Genomic DNA, 14476 nt, shown 5'->3' on the forward strand with positions numbered 1-14476 from the left:
CGAATGCATCAGAGTACGCTTACGTTTCTAAGGCAAGGTGACCAAGGAGATGCCTCGCACCTGGGAACGACCCTTCCCGGTCTGATGATTCTACGGGTTGTCGAAAGAATAATGGAACTAGAGTGTTTTCACGTGGCGCATAAGTGCAGTGACAGAAAATATCCGACTCCCTTTCCCGGGCGCTCGACCTAGATGAATTTCCGCTTTGGGATGCATTAAGCGGTCAACCGGGCACAGAACGGCCCGCCTACCGCATCTGCCTCAAACAACACCATGAAACACCAATTTTGCCAAACAACTAAGTTCCCTTACCCCAGCCCCGGCTTCCCTAATCGGCTGTTACACCAGGATTATGACGGGGAACTGTGGGGCAGCCTGCAGTATTAAAGGTAGCCAGAGGGCCGGGAATACACAACCAGCTTCAGAACTACCAGCTCCCTCCAGGTGACATCCGCTCCAGTTCACCACCATGAAAGTCAACACCGTTGCTTGCGGCCTTCTGGCTTCTGCGGGTTCGGCCCTCGGGGCTCTTCAGCAGGTGTCAGGATTTGGTTCCAATCCAACCAACCTCCAGATGTACATATCGGTCCCTGCCAAAGTTGCCGCCAATCCTGCCATTGTTGTTGCTGTACGGTGATTCCCACTGGATTCTAGTTCCTTGCTTACAATCCTTCCAGCTCCATCCGTGCGGCGGAACCGCCCAACAGTGGTACAGCGGCACCAAACTTCCCGCCCAGTCGGAGAACCTAGGATTCATTCTCATCTACCCGCAAACCACAAAGTACAGCAACTGCTGGGATGTGAACAACGCCGCTTCTCTGACCCACAACGGAGGAGGAGATGCTGCTGGTATCATCAGCATGGTCAACTACACCCTTCAGAAATACAAGGGCGACAAGTCCCGGGTCTATGTCATGGGAGGCTCTTCGGGCGCGATGATGGCCAACGTCATGGTGGGCTCCTACCCCGACGTATTTGAGGCCGGTGCTGCGTATTCGGGAACCGCGTTCGCATGCTTCGCTGGATCCAAGTCCGACCCGACGCCTTTCGGATCCAACCAGACGTGCGCTCAAGGTCTCCAGCATACCCCCCAGGAGTGGGCGAACTACGTGTATAATGCTTATCCTGGCTACACTGGGAAACGTCCTCGCTTCTTGGTCGCCCATGGGCTCGCCGACACCCTCGTTCGCCCGCAATGCGCTTACGAGCAGCTGAAGCAGTGGTCGACTGTCCTGGGCGTCACCAACACCCAGAACCAGACCGGCAGCCAGGTCGATGAGGGATCCCAGTACACCAAGATGATCTATGGTGATGGCACGCAGCTGGTTGGTTACTTCGGTCAGGGTGTTGGCCATATTGCGCCAGTTGTCGAAAGTGTGCTTGTGAAGTTCTTCAAACTGTAGGCCTGGAAGGTGCAAGGAAAAGAATGGAGAGGAATGTATTAAGTCACTATGTTCGTCGTATATATTTGAGGAATTGTTGACGCAGACCTGTCATGGCGTGTTAGCTCTATTTGTGACTGGACTCCAGAAAATCAAATGATGTCTACCTGTGTGAGAGGTCTCATGGGAATGAGCGGGTAATCAGGTTACACTTGGAGAGATGGGGAAAGAATTTACAACATTGTGACGGTGTCATGTTTCGGCAGCCAACAATGGTGGACTGCTCCGAAAAAAGGATAGCAATGTTCATGATGCAGTACGCTCAGGACCACGAATCAATTTCCTAATCCTCCTCCTGAGCTCGCCAGCGTAGACCCTCCCGCGCGATATTGAGTTTACTCTGGCACAAGCCCGTGAGTGCCGTTTGGATGTGTTGGACCCCCTGAACACTAAGACAGATGATTCCGATAGTGAAACGGAAGGATATACTCTCGCGTTCCAAACATTCTAGAATCTCGACCCATGCCCAATATCATTCACTTCAACAGCATCGTTTCCCTTTCGATCCAACCGACTCCCAACCACCGTCAACATGGGGAGAAATGGTCAATTTTGCTGCATTCGATGAATTCCGCAATCAACGGTGTATCTGTTACCTGGCCCAACTCCACTGCGGCCAAGTGGACATAACAGTCCCAGTTGAAGTGCGGTTTGCGTTCGTCGTTGCCCAACATCGGACATGTAGTTTGACATTTCTACCTCGACTGATCAGTCTGAACAATAATCCAATTGAATATGTTAAGAGAAAGCCAGGACCATGGTGGTAGACGTGTTGAATGGGATTGTTTGTTTGGCATCCTTATCGATAACATCGATCGGATCCAGTCAGGATGACGTCAAATTCGAGCTACCCATCTCGGGAATCTTTAGACATACTCGCGGGGAAGTACGTTCGTCGAGTATCCCAATACAACTGAGGCACCTTCGAACAGTTACTGGAACGACCATGGACGCACTACCTGTTACAAACAAAGCGGTTGGGGAGCCCGAATCGCTCACCAACAAAACTCTCGAGACAGGTGCATCAGCAGTACAAGTATTGAGCCACTCCAAGAAGCGCTTCAAGTCGGCTAATGTGAATAGAACTTAGCACCAGTTGAGCGGATATGTGCCCACTTGAACGCCTTTCACGTATATGCCGATGATCTCGGGCGCCTTGTCGAAGCGAACCACTACTGCGCCCACTTGAACGACGAAATACGGCAGTGCATCATCTACGATTCTGCCACTTTGCCCGCTAGAATCATTGGGATCGGTTCGTGCTTCCCAATGGACTTGATATTCGGGGTTTTCGCTGACTGCATGCAGAATACATGATAACGTCTCGCTTATACGAGACACTCGACGCAGAAGAACAAAAGCTGTGGCATTCTCACGTCTTCGAAGTCAAGTCCGGCATGCTGATCATGCCTAAACCCAAGGCCGTACCCGACGCCGTATGGGAAGTAGCCGAAAACAAGGAGATGGAGGAAGTGATACATCTTTACGGAAAGGTATACCATCTGTGGCAGACGGATCGCGGGGACAAGCTACCTCTCGGCCCTCCAAAGCTGATGATGAGTTATACTCGAGCAGACCAAATGCCGGATTTCGAGAAGGTCATCGGAGAGCGAGACAAGAAATTTGGGAGTGATTGGAGGCGGAAGAAGGAGGTGAGGGAGCATATCGAGACGCCGAAGATCCATGAGAACGCGGATTGGGCATGGAAGGAGAACGAGGGAACCAAGGACGTGTACTGAGGCCAAGATGGTCACGGAGCCGCAGGAGAGGTACTATGGACCGTAGGCTCTGACGAGCGATGCTGAGTGCTCGGGCCCCAAGCATGTATAAGTGCCATTCGAGAGCGGAGCAGGATGGCGTGGAAGGAGGCCGTGTGCTCGCGAGTACTGAGGCTATAAGTTAGCAGCCTGTGTGGGATTGGGAAGAGGTGAACTGTCTGGTTCCCCCGTGTTCACCCATGCTCCTCATCTTCCACTTCTTCAATATGTGCGCCAATCGGTTTCTCCTTTCTGCCCAAAAGCTTTCCCATAATATCCTTCTCGGTTTGCGAGTCTTCTTCGCTATCGCTTTCGGACGAGTCTGCGGCCGCGTCGGGGTCTTTTTCTTCCAGCACACCAAGTCCCAGGTTCTGCGCGCATCAGTGATGCTCATATGAATGTGCGGTGATCTTACCATCTCAATATATTCTCCTTCGCCATCTCCCTCTGTCTCGATTTTTCTATTCTCCAGTGTACCCGCCTGGCGCTCGGCCTCCAGTTCCTCATTCGCAGCTTTCAATTGTGGCAGGAAGTCCTTGAGGAAGTCGCGGATGTCTGGTCCTAGTTCATCCTTGCTGATCCTCATGTGAGGTTTCTCCCCTCTATTCGCGCGCAAATTAACAGGTCCGGACTCGTTCCGCTCATCCGCCGTTTCCGACCCGGAATCGTCATCGTCATCGTCACTGGTGCTTTCGCTTGCCGCGTCGCTCGAGCTCTCTGAACTTGGCTCCTCGCTCGATTCGGAGAGTTCACTACTACCTTCGGAGTCCATATCGCGGATATCTGAGGCACCGGATGTGCTTGCAGCTCTCGACGCCGAACGAGCTGGGACGGCGGATTCGTTGGAGGCAGGCGTCCCGAGTTTGGGGCGAGTACGGCGGTGGTCGCAGATTTTGACGTCCTGTAACCTTTTCCTTGAGATTGCTGTATCCATGGTGTGGACGGAGTGGCCTCCGCGTACAACGGGGTGGATGTGTGAAATTCGTGATGGCATTCGAAACTTGAAGCTTTTCCCGAAAAGCTCCCGATGTGGTTTAGCGCGCTATTGGGGCACGTGAATGTGGCTGGACTGACCTGCAGCCCGTAACCCCGCCAAACGTCACTGAATCGTGGCCATTCATGGTACAAGCAGGGGTTCTTGAAACGGTGCTCTGAAACACTCACGAGTGGTCGTTGACCTGGGCTGTTCGGCTGGGACTCTCCTTAAGAGAGCCGCCTGAGCCTCCAGACCGCTCTACACCACGACACCCTGCTTTCACATCATCGCCCTCGTTTCGTTTTGGCTTTGAGGCAGACTGATTTCAAGCGTCTTGTTTAGCGGCGTCTCTTCTTTGCTATATGATAAACTGCTAAGGCGACTTCCCATACCCCTCAGTGTGCCTCTGATCGGTATGTAAATGCGTTTCCTCACAGCCTTCTTTGTGGATACGGTACAATGTTGTCTCGATATATGTCTCTTGCCTAGGAACCCGATTCCGCGAAGGGAGAGGTGCTTGGCCAATGACCTCGATGCCTGACCTTAGGCGGTTGCAACATACTTGCAGTACTTTGATAGTAAACTGCCACATTACGCTGTGAAAGGAGCTCGACATGGCTATTCTCAGAGATCTGGGCTTTTCTCATTTCACTTCCAGACATCTCAGTCTTTCCGTCTACTTTATTCTTCAGTCATCTGGGTGTCAAATATAAATCTGAATCATTGACTTTGATAATGCAGTTTTCAACATCGTCCAAATCAAGATTCTTCTTGGAGACGTTCCCAGGCTTCAGCGGGCCATTTTGGAACATCGAATTCTCGGAACAACATCACGATTTCCGATTGCAAGCTGATTTTTGGAACTGCTCGCAATCGTCTTCAACCTCACAACGTTGCTCTTGCTTGAAGGATTCCGTAAAGACACCATGGCCGGCCGCTTCCCCGTTCTTTCAACCTCCAACCTCCCTCTAGCCTCTTCCACAGAGCAATCCGCCACGGCGTCTCCAGCCCGCGGTAGCGCCATGCTCAACTCCATCTTCAAATCCGTGCGAGTTCCCGAATTCCGCTTCAAATGGCAATTCTGGGCAGAAAAAGGCCAGCAATCTGTGCCATCATCCAATGACAAATCTTCCACCTCGGAGGATTTTGCTTCCCGCCCAAAACCGCTCGGAGAGCAAATCATCACTATCAAGGAGTTCTACCAGCACTTTAACAATATTCCCACGGAGTCGTTGAAGCTGCGAGACTCGATACATCTGTTCCATGTGGGAATCAAGCCGCTATGGGAAGACCCGAGGAACACACGCGGAGGGGCGTACTACTTCCGTATCCCCAAAGACATTGCGGAGCAATTCTGGCATGAGATGTGCTTGCTTGCGGTGGGTGATGTGCTCCAGGGAGCCGTGGAGACAAAGCGGGAGTGTGAGTATTTTTACTGAACGTATTCAAGGGCAGAACTAATACTGAGAAGCATTCAATGACGATATTTGCGGAATCTCTTATTCTGTTCGCTGGAACGCTGTGCAGATCGCAGTGTGGAATCGTGATGCCGACAACGAGGCTGGGAAGGAGAAGCTGCTCGCTGTGATCTTGGATAAGCTGTCTGAGGAGCTGAGACCGAAGAAAGAGAGCTACTGGTACAAGGCTCACAAGGAGCACAAGGGCTTCATCGCGCCTGGTGCAGCTTAAGGCACAGGCTCCACTATCCTTTGGGAATCTTGAGATGTGGAAGCGTTGCGCTGGTTAAAGGTCGCGAGTATAGAAGGATAGCAAGTGTGAACGTCGTGCACAACTTGGGACTTTAGCTGAACCCAAGTCAAATCGAACAGGCCGAGACATTGGCTCGATTTGATTTCCCAGTATAAAACTGCAGTGTCGGGTAGGGGTGCCCAACAAAAGCAGTTCACCCAACCGCCCATTTCCCAATCGGGGCAAGATTACCCGAGCCCTTCACCTCCGAGCTGAACTTGTTGCAACCTCGAACCCGCGCAAACCCAGGTGCCATGGACAATGTCCACCGCCCCCAATCCTCCTGAAGGCTCCAGAGACGCTCGCGATGAGCCTGGCCGACAACAGCAGCCTCCTCGTGGCAGCATCTTCGCTGTTCCTGCACCGATAAAACGGCTCTTCGACAAATTCCCGCTCCGCACATATCCTGCAAACGAGCTTCCATTGCGCGCCCCGAGACACCGCGATGAAAATGTGCTCTACGTCTTTACGACAGATGAAGGGGTGCGGAATGGCGCGCCGAGCTTCAATCCTAGTTGCTTGAAGTGGCAGGTCCGTCGTACCAGCCGCAGCAGTATTTGCTGGTCTGCGTCCAGTCCATATTGTTTTGCTGACTCTGAGTGACATAGACATATCTCAAATTCAGCGGCATACAATTCCGCACAGAGGCGTCGAGCAATCATGCTTCCCCCAGCGGTGCGCTGCCTTTTCTGCTACCCGCCGTGACAACGGGCGACACGACGAAGGCTGTCCCGCGGGTGCCTTCGGCAAAACTGCAGCGATGGTGTATGAGCAACAGTCCTTCTTCTATTGAAGAACCCGGCGATCTACGATATGAAGCCTATCTTTCATTGCTGGACCACCGGATACGACGCGCTTGGGTACGTCCTTGTCGCTGCAAGTGGCACGGCATTCAATTACTGACTCCACACGCAGCTCTACACAGTATACCTCTCACCGCACAACTTCCCGTCCCTTGCCGAACCCCTCTACATACTCCCTACATCGAGCTCCGCCTTCGTCCGCCTCACCACCGCACACACCCTCCGCCGCGCCGCAGAAGCCGAACTGCTGAAATTCTCAGCCGTCATCAACGTCGAGAGGTTGTACAAGGACGCAGACGAGGCCTTTGATGCGCTGGAAATGCTCCTAGGGCAGAATACGTGGTTCTTTGGTGCGGAGCGGCCGGGTCTCTTCGATGCTAGCGTTTTTGCTTATTCGCATTTGCTTTTGGATGAGGGGTTGGGGAAGGGGTGGGTAGATACCAGATTGAGGGATATGGTAATTCGAAGGACTGGATTGGTCATGCATAGGGAGAGGATCTTGAGGGAGTATTTTCAGGCCTCTCCGTCATCCTACGAATTAAGCGGAGAACAAGACGCTTGACTGTAAAATATATGTATATCTATTTATGATCAAGAGAACGAATACGAAGACTGTCACAAGTGTGCAACACATGCATATAAATTGCATTAGTTTTCCTAAAAATGCTTCCAGCTTCCAATCCAGGAATACTGACTTGGCGACGCGACGGAAAAGTGGTGAGTCACGCTAGGTAGGACGACGCGACATGATAGGCGGAAGGGCGCAGATGTCAAAGGAAAGACTCATAATCGGAGAGATATATCTGTGAGATCTCTGCCATTCTTTTCAGGAGATAAACCAGTTCTTCTCTTCTTTTCTTCTTTTGGCTTCAGCACCCTACTTCGGGCACTCATAGCATCCTGATATCAGCCAATCGCCTTTCCTCATTCCATCACCACAATTGGGTACTGCCCTTGAACGAATCGGCAATAGCAGCATCTCTCCGGTAAAGAAGAGGGAATACTTATCGGCTTCGCAATGACGCAACCCACATCAATCAACGTGACATTCGACACTTCCCTGACCGAAGTACCCACCGCAAACCAGCAATCACAGACCGTCCCAGCCCCCAATATATCCTTCTTTACCACCGAATCAGATCCCTCAGACGCGGGTCTCCGTCCATCTACCTCTCAATTACACAGAATGGAGCAGGAATCCACAAACCCCAACTCCACACCCGCTTCAGGAACTCGCTCCATGACTCCTACAACAGTGCAGCATCTGCCTACGCAAGAGGCATACGATCAATGGGCCAATGTCTACGATACGGACGGAAACATGCTCCAAGCAATTGACGACCTCGAGCTCTCCACGTTACTGCCGGAGTTCTTAAGCACATTGACATCGACTCGGCCGGTCGACTCCTCTACCATCACTCTCATCGATCTCGGCTGCGGCACAGGCCGCAATACCACCAAACTCCTCGCATACAACTGGCCAGAGGTGCGTAGCGTACGAGTCACAGGCCTCGACTTCTCAAAGGGCATGCTCGACATTGCAGCCAAGAAAGTCCAAGGCGCTGTGGAATCGGGCAAGAGGGAAATCAACCTGCAGCAGTGCGATTGCTTTCCCACCGTACGAGACAAGAATGCCTCGCCTGTTCCTCCCGTGGAAGGACTCGCTGCTGCGGATGCGGCCATTAGCACTCTGGTCCTGGAGCATGTTCCACTGCAGGATTACTTTGCCACGCTTGCTGCTTTGGTGGTGAACGGAGGGTATGCGCTCGTGACGAACATGCACAGCGAGATGGGCTCTATATCTCAGGCTGGATTCGTCAATGCGCAGGGAGTCAAAGTAAGGGGAGAGAGCTTTGCGCATACGCCTCAGGAAACGGCGGAGGAAGCGAAGAGAGCGGGATTTGAGGTATTGCGGATCATGGAAAGAAGGATGGAAGAAAGAGACGTTGAAAGCGGGTTGGTGGGGTATAGGGGGAGGAAGTGGATAGGCGTCATGGTTTGGTATGGGTTAGTGTTGAGGAAGGTGGAGTGAGTGAGAGAAGTAGGAGGACAATGGGGCGAGACTTGAACGATTAATGACCAACCTTGAAAAGTTTTTGTTTGTTTATGATCAGGATATCTCCGCTAGTTCAATTCCCGACTGGAATTCACGTTCATCCTGGGAAAGGTGCCTCACGTTCTGCGATCCTGATTACCTAAGTACGCCCGCCATCAGCTCGCGTGCTCCTGCTGTTACAGTGCAATGAGACACTAGAGCGGCATTGCATCTTCAAATTCACGTCCGTACTGAAATGAAGATTTCAACGGGAAGAAGAGCAAATTGAATGGCGTCTAAGGTGGGAGGATGAGATAGAAGTGGAGGAATGCGCACGGGCCCCAGCATCTCACTTCCCACGTGATCACAACGCTTTACCTCATTGAGCAGCTTCAACCTCATCACGACTTTTCCGCATCACAGAGGCAACCAAGCTCCGATCGCCGCCGTTCGCCGTCTCCAACTCGTCCAATTCCCGGATTCTTCACAATGGCCGCACCAGGAGCAGGACTCTTCCGTTTCGCCGTCCCCCTCGCGATCGGCGCCGCTGTCGCTCAGTCCGCCATGTACGATGTCAAGGGCGGAACGCGCGCCGTCATCTTCGACCGATTGTCTGGTGTTAAGGAGACAGTGGTGAATGAGGGCACACATTTCCTGATTCCTTGGTTGCAACGGAGTATCATCTTCGATGTTAGGACAAGGCCGAGGAATATCTCGACGACAACGGGAAGCAAGGACTTGCAGATGGTTACGCTCACGCTGAGGGTACTGCACCGGCCAGAGGTGAAGGCGTTGCCTAAGATTTACCAGGTACGATTTCCTCCAGTTGATATATCTGCGTTGTTATGAAGAGGCGGCGTTACTGTGGACATGGCAATTGCCGTTTGTAAGCTACAAGCTAACCAGGCTTCAGAATCTCGGCCTCGACTACGACGAGCGTGTGCTCCCGTCTATCGGAAATGAAGTCCTCAAAGCTATCGTCGCCCAGTTCGACGCCGCCGAACTCATCACCCAGCGTGAAGCCGTCTCGAGCCGCATCCGGAGCGACCTTCTCAAGCGCGCACAGGAGTTCAACATTCAACTCGAGGATGTTTCGATCACCCATATGACGTTCGGCAAGGAGTTCACCAAGGCCGTTGAGGAGAAGCAGATTGCACAGCAGGAGGCGGAACGTGCCCGCTTCGTGGTCGAGAAGGCGGAGCAAGAGCGCCAGGCCAACGTTATCCGGGCAGAGGGTGAAGCCGAAGCCGCCGAGACCATCAGCAAGGCTGTTGCGAAGAGTGGCGACGGTCTCATTATGATCCGTCGGATTGAGACCCAGAAGGAAATTGCACAGCTGTTGGCCCGGAATCCTAACGTCTCATATCTCCCCGGCGGCACCGAGGGTGAGGGCGGCAAGAGCGGAGGCAACTTCCTTTTAGGACTGAGGGGTTAGAGTTGGAGGGAGGAGGAAATGACGAGCCGCCGCTTTGACATGGGTCAAAATGCTTGGGCATGGGTTTGGGCGCAAGGCTGTATGATATCTATTGTGAGCATCTTTGGTACTCTTTTGTAGGGAATTTAGTCTCCTCTTCACAGGGTTGTCACCTCATACGCCGTGCCCTCGCCAATTAACGGCTTCGGACGCTTTCGACTTGGACACAGAATGTCGATTGACTCTGGACGGACCAGAGGCATTGCATGCATGGCCGTGAGACAATGCATATTGAGAATCCGGCGTTAGCTGGCGGACATTCTCTCGCAAATTATTAGTGTATACGCGAGCGCAGATGCTGGCAAAAGATGATATTAGTGCTAAGACGCTGACAGTAGGCTGCCGGTGAATAGTTTTCCGTAGGCACGCTCACTACGGTGTACTTACATGCAGACCGTAGATCTCGCACAAGTCTGAGTTAGCACATCCATGTCAATGATCCAGTGCGATACGAGAATAGGCAGGTCCAAGGACAAGCTCGCTCAATGAAGTCCTACGGATCTCAACAACACTGGGAGTGTTTCTTAGGCACTTACAGCGAAATCGGCGTCGATATGTAATCTGAGGACCTGATCAATGCCCAACTTCTGCATCTTGCGGTACAGCATGTCCAATAAGCACGCCATGCAACATACAGGCGATCATGAGGGAGCCCAAAGAATGGGTTTCGGAACTGCATTTTACTTCCCCGTCCTCCGAAGGGTGGAGGACGGTCAGTGCACAGCCTGCTGTGGCTACACAATCGTGGCGGTGCGGCCAATGAAGATCCTCACATCTCTCATGTCGACCTGCCATTCTGCAAACCAGCTGCCTGAGGAGCACACAAGGCATTTCCCAGCCTGACTCCGCCATGGACTCAATACACATAAGCACGACAATTCAAATGGACGCGCAAGACCCCATTCTAGCTCTGTATCCTCCTTGCGTACGTCTTCTTGCAACGCGTCGGGTCGGAACCCAATGGCGGTCAAACAACGGCGGAAAACACGCATGACTGTGACGGTCGCGGTCATCCGACTCTTCGACACTCCTAGGAATGGATGCTCAGCACGCCTAAGCAGGAAAAAATTCACTGCCGGAAGAGGAGGCGTCAGCCACCCTTCGAAGGTGCTTAGGGGCATCGGTAGCGGTGTGGGTAAGTTCCGTTATCCTCTGGGCAAGGAGAGATGGAAGCAATGGCCGCACGGCTTTGGCAAACCCAATGAGATTCTAAATGATCGCTTGGAGCTCTCTAGTGAGGGTGTGGGGAGATACAATGTGCAAAGGTATGCTGGCCAGCTTTTGTCCCACTGGTGATGCTAATAAGCTATCAACACAGTATCCTTCAAGCACTCGAGTCTGATAAGACAATATCTATGTCGAAACAGCCTCTGAGCGAAGTCTGTTCCAACACGGAGCTTTTTCTACGAAGCAAAGATCCAGATCTCGGAACAACATCAGAAGACAGGATCCTACGCTCGTTGCTACTCGTCCAGGCGGCAATCGAAGTGTTGAGTACAGCTCGAATCCAGCATGACAAATCCTTCATTATTCCACAGGACGGGCAGATTGGCATCCGCATCGACGAAACCTGCATGGCAAACTATCAGCATTTATTGCTGCGCCTCCAAACCCAACTACTGAAGGCATTGACGCGCAAGTCGGCTGCGGCCTCATCATTAACCGACCTCGACAAGACGCAACGAAAACGACTCAACTGGTTCTCAGAGTTTCCCGACGGCCAGCGGCCGCTGAGTACGACGTGGCCTTGGTCGATCAAGCCTTCCCTTGCTGTGTTATGGGGGTACGTTATGCAGTCTACGACAGAATGAGCCAGCAAATGTCACTGACAATACAACAGCGTATGCTGGATGTTTCCTGTCCTTCCTGTCTATGACGAAACAGATCAACAGTCACAGCAAAACGTCTCCATTCGCGTACGCATTCCGCAGCAGAGAGTCTTGCAGGACGGGCAGCTTAATGGATGGAACCCCCCGCAACCTGATGAATGTGAGATACCCAAGGCTGCCTCGCCACCACATTGGTCGCAGCGGCACTGGGCCATAACGAGAGATCATCCATGGCTAACGTAGGCATCCAAGCAGGGTTCAACTATGGCGTCCGATGCCTTGAAAACACTGGAATACGACCGCAGATTGGCTCCCCGTCGTCTGCTGATGATGGTGCTTCTTGTGCTGGCAACGGGCAGGGCGATGGTTGTGGCGGTCCACATGCGGCCTTCCAGAACGTGGCGGGCCTGGCGCCAAGAAGCAGGGGTACCCTATCACGTGCAGAAGATGCACAGCCACACTTTCAATTTGGTTAGTAGCTACTTTTGGATATCATAGGAAAGTCGACAGCTCGGCCGTGAGTCACCGTTGATCCATGGATGCCTCCGCTCCGTGGACGACTTGTCGCCCCGTTTACGGTTCCAGCCTTCACGAGCCGGATGCTGACTATTAGGCAGGACGGTCCGAGCTGGGCTCGCGTCAAGCTTATTACCCCAGCGTCCCACCTCCTGACGTGAGGCGTAACGGACCCTATTCGATACCTGGATTCTCAGGCATCTCCACCGAAGAATCCGAGTTCGCCTTCGCTCAGCAGCAACAGCTGGATGTTGAGAGCCTGCCGCATAACTCTTGGTCACTAGCGCCCTCGGACACGCAATCCGCTTTGCCACAGCAGTCTGGTCACCTGACCTATCCGCTGATAATAGTCAATGGAGAGTCCCAGCCGCAGAGTCAATACCTGAATCTGAATCCGTACCAACAACAACAGCATCGTGCACTACATCTGAATACTGCACTTTCAAAACTGGGGCCTCATCCTCACGCCATGGGAGACTGTCCAGTGACAGGGTCCTCGCCTATCAATACGATACACGAACGTAAAATATCTCTCAGCTCTAACGCCAACTCGACTATACCTACACCTGTTAGTATGGGCCCGCTCTCGCCACACCTGTCCCCATCTCCAAGTCGACGGCATTCTACAGCCAGCTCGCAAGGCCAACCGATACTTTCGCCATCAGCAGCGCCTTCACAGGATGGAGAGGAGGAGTACTCTCAAAAGCACAGGAGTTTCAAGCGTGCCGAAGAGCCACGGAGAAACCAGGACGGCAAATTGATATGCGTGAAGCCCACGTGTATAGGCGTCACATTTGACCGCAAATGCGAGTGGAGGTAAGTAACATGCTCCCCCTCTAACCAGGAAATACTGACTTGTACAGCAAACATATGGATAAACATGACCGACCCTACATATGTACTGCAAAGGGCTGCGAGAAGCTTCGCGGTTTTACGTACAGCGGCGGTCTCCTTCGACATGAACGCGAAGTCCACAAGCTCCATGGCGGAACCAAGGAGCCTCTCTTCTGCCCTTTTCCAGACTGCAAACGTAGCAGCGGCTCTGGATTCACCCGAAAGGAGAACCAGCAAGAACATATCCGTCGCGTGCATACGCGCTCCAGCAGTTCGCAAGGTCCCATTCACACGCCTGTAGCGCCCTCAGAAACTGGCAATGAACGGCTTCCAAAGGCTGATTCCCCTCAACAAACGACAACACAAAGCGAAACCGCGCCTCTGACTCACCTGAAACGCAAGCGGATAGCGGAACGCGAATATAGCCACGAGGAAGGTCCTATAAGTCTGCATGAGGAGAACAAGCGTCTACGGAGACAGCTGCAAGAGAAGGATGCCGTGATCCAGCGACTCCAGGCGCGGTTAAAGGAGCTAACGCACGCACCATGATGGCACGACATTCACGCCACTCCCGATCCTCTTAATGGTACCATTTCTACATGTTCCAGCAGATATTCCCCCATTCCCTTATCCTTTGGTTTAGCCTCTTTGTAACGCATTACATGACGGACGTTTCTCTTCTATATGATAACCGGAGAATTTGCATAACGACGGTGTTTCCCGAATTATTGCACATGTTGGAATATACCCTCTCCTCTTTTCCACAGAGTTCACAGATATCGATTCTGAGCGGCTCTTCGGCTTCAAAGCCGCCACACCATTTCTTTTTGTTTGTTTCCTATTTTGTACATACGTCTCCACCTCTTGTAAGAATGCGATCTCAGCTCAGACGAAGACTGCAGAACCGGATCTTGCGAAACCGGCTTCTTTCCCAGATTTTTCTCAGACAGATAGATGGATGATGGATGGATATTCCCTGCTCTTCCCACTGCTCGGAGATTGCTACAGTATTATGTATATTCCAGAGAGTAGCTAGACAAAGATTGTTGTATTCTACATTC

At 52.4% G+C, this 14476-nt stretch overlaps 9 protein-coding genes across 9 annotated transcripts; 8 read left to right on the forward strand and 1 right to left on the reverse strand.

Moving 5' to 3' along the window:
• Positions 1 to 264: 264 nt before the first annotated feature.
• On the forward strand, positions 265 to 1435 carry EI97DRAFT_467058 (alpha/beta-hydrolase). The gene is made up of 2 exons (XM_033801570.1): positions 265 to 628; positions 678 to 1435. The coding sequence occupies exons 1-2, from the start codon at positions 470 to 472 to the stop codon at positions 1401 to 1403; spliced, it is 885 nt and encodes a 294-aa protein (XP_033653887.1). The 5' UTR covers positions 265 to 469; the 3' UTR covers positions 1404 to 1435.
• A 953-nt stretch (positions 1436 to 2388) lies between these two features.
• On the forward strand, positions 2389 to 3181 carry EI97DRAFT_377297 (DUF1264-domain-containing protein; the record flags this gene model as incomplete). Its single annotated transcript, XM_033795602.1, has 3 exons — positions 2389 to 2478; positions 2526 to 2697; positions 2751 to 3181. The coding sequence occupies 3 exons, from the start codon at positions 2389 to 2391 to the stop codon at positions 3179 to 3181; spliced, it is 693 nt and encodes a 230-aa protein (XP_033653888.1).
• A 212-nt stretch (positions 3182 to 3393) lies between these two features.
• EI97DRAFT_458291 (uncharacterized protein) lies at positions 3394 to 4133 on the reverse strand (the record flags this gene model as incomplete). The annotated part of the gene is made up of 2 exons (XM_033800895.1): positions 3394 to 3570; positions 3615 to 4133. The coding sequence occupies 2 exons, from the start codon at positions 4131 to 4133 to the stop codon at positions 3394 to 3396; spliced, it is 696 nt and encodes a 231-aa protein (XP_033653889.1).
• Positions 4134 to 5101: 968 nt separating this feature from the next.
• On the forward strand, positions 5102 to 5864 carry EI97DRAFT_377199 (translation initiation factor eIF4e; the record flags this gene model as incomplete). Its single annotated transcript, XM_033795595.1, has 2 exons — positions 5102 to 5597; positions 5647 to 5864. The coding sequence occupies 2 exons, from the start codon at positions 5102 to 5104 to the stop codon at positions 5862 to 5864; spliced, it is 714 nt and encodes a 237-aa protein (XP_033653890.1).
• A 254-nt stretch (positions 5865 to 6118) lies between these two features.
• On the forward strand, positions 6119 to 7346 carry EI97DRAFT_467062 (uncharacterized protein). Its single transcript, XM_033801571.1, has 3 exons — positions 6119 to 6455; positions 6533 to 6784; positions 6840 to 7346. The coding sequence occupies exons 1-3, from the start codon at positions 6186 to 6188 to the stop codon at positions 7287 to 7289; spliced, it is 972 nt and encodes a 323-aa protein (XP_033653891.1). The 5' UTR covers positions 6119 to 6185; the 3' UTR covers positions 7290 to 7346.
• Positions 7347 to 7504: 158 nt separating this feature from the next.
• On the forward strand, positions 7505 to 8860 carry EI97DRAFT_433194 (S-adenosyl-L-methionine-dependent methyltransferase). Its single transcript, XM_033798340.1, has one exon. It carries the CDS (start codon positions 7746 to 7748, stop codon positions 8757 to 8759), a length of 1014 nt encoding a protein of 337 aa, XP_033653892.1. The 5' UTR covers positions 7505 to 7745; the 3' UTR covers positions 8760 to 8860.
• A 222-nt stretch (positions 8861 to 9082) lies between these two features.
• Positions 9083 to 10565, forward strand: EI97DRAFT_433195 (mitochondrial prohibitin complex protein 1). The gene is made up of 2 exons (XM_033798341.1): positions 9083 to 9572; positions 9676 to 10565. The coding sequence occupies exons 1-2, from the start codon at positions 9252 to 9254 to the stop codon at positions 10195 to 10197; spliced, it is 843 nt and encodes a 280-aa protein (XP_033653893.1). The 5' UTR covers positions 9083 to 9251; the 3' UTR covers positions 10198 to 10565.
• Positions 10566 to 10995: 430 nt separating this feature from the next.
• On the forward strand, positions 10996 to 12359 carry EI97DRAFT_433196 (uncharacterized protein). Its single transcript, XM_033798342.1, has 3 exons — positions 10996 to 11501; positions 11555 to 12019; positions 12077 to 12359. Exons 1-3 carry the CDS (start codon positions 11197 to 11199, stop codon positions 12306 to 12308), a joined length of 1002 nt encoding a protein of 333 aa, XP_033653894.1. The 5' UTR covers positions 10996 to 11196; the 3' UTR covers positions 12309 to 12359.
• Positions 12360 to 13050: 691 nt separating this feature from the next.
• EI97DRAFT_450212 (uncharacterized protein) lies at positions 13051 to 13964 on the forward strand (the record flags this gene model as incomplete). The annotated part of the gene is made up of 3 exons (XM_033800271.1): positions 13051 to 13397; positions 13445 to 13686; positions 13717 to 13964. The coding sequence occupies 3 exons, from the start codon at positions 13051 to 13053 to the stop codon at positions 13962 to 13964; spliced, it is 837 nt and encodes a 278-aa protein (XP_033653895.1).
• Between the last annotated feature and the right edge of the window lie 512 nt (positions 13965 to 14476).

Source organism: Westerdykella ornata (genome assembly GCF_010094085.1).
Source record: "Westerdykella ornata strain CBS 379.55 unplaced genomic scaffold EI97scaffold_10, whole genome shotgun sequence".
NCBI lineage: Eukaryota > Fungi > Ascomycota > Dothideomycetes > Pleosporales > Sporormiaceae > Westerdykella > Westerdykella ornata.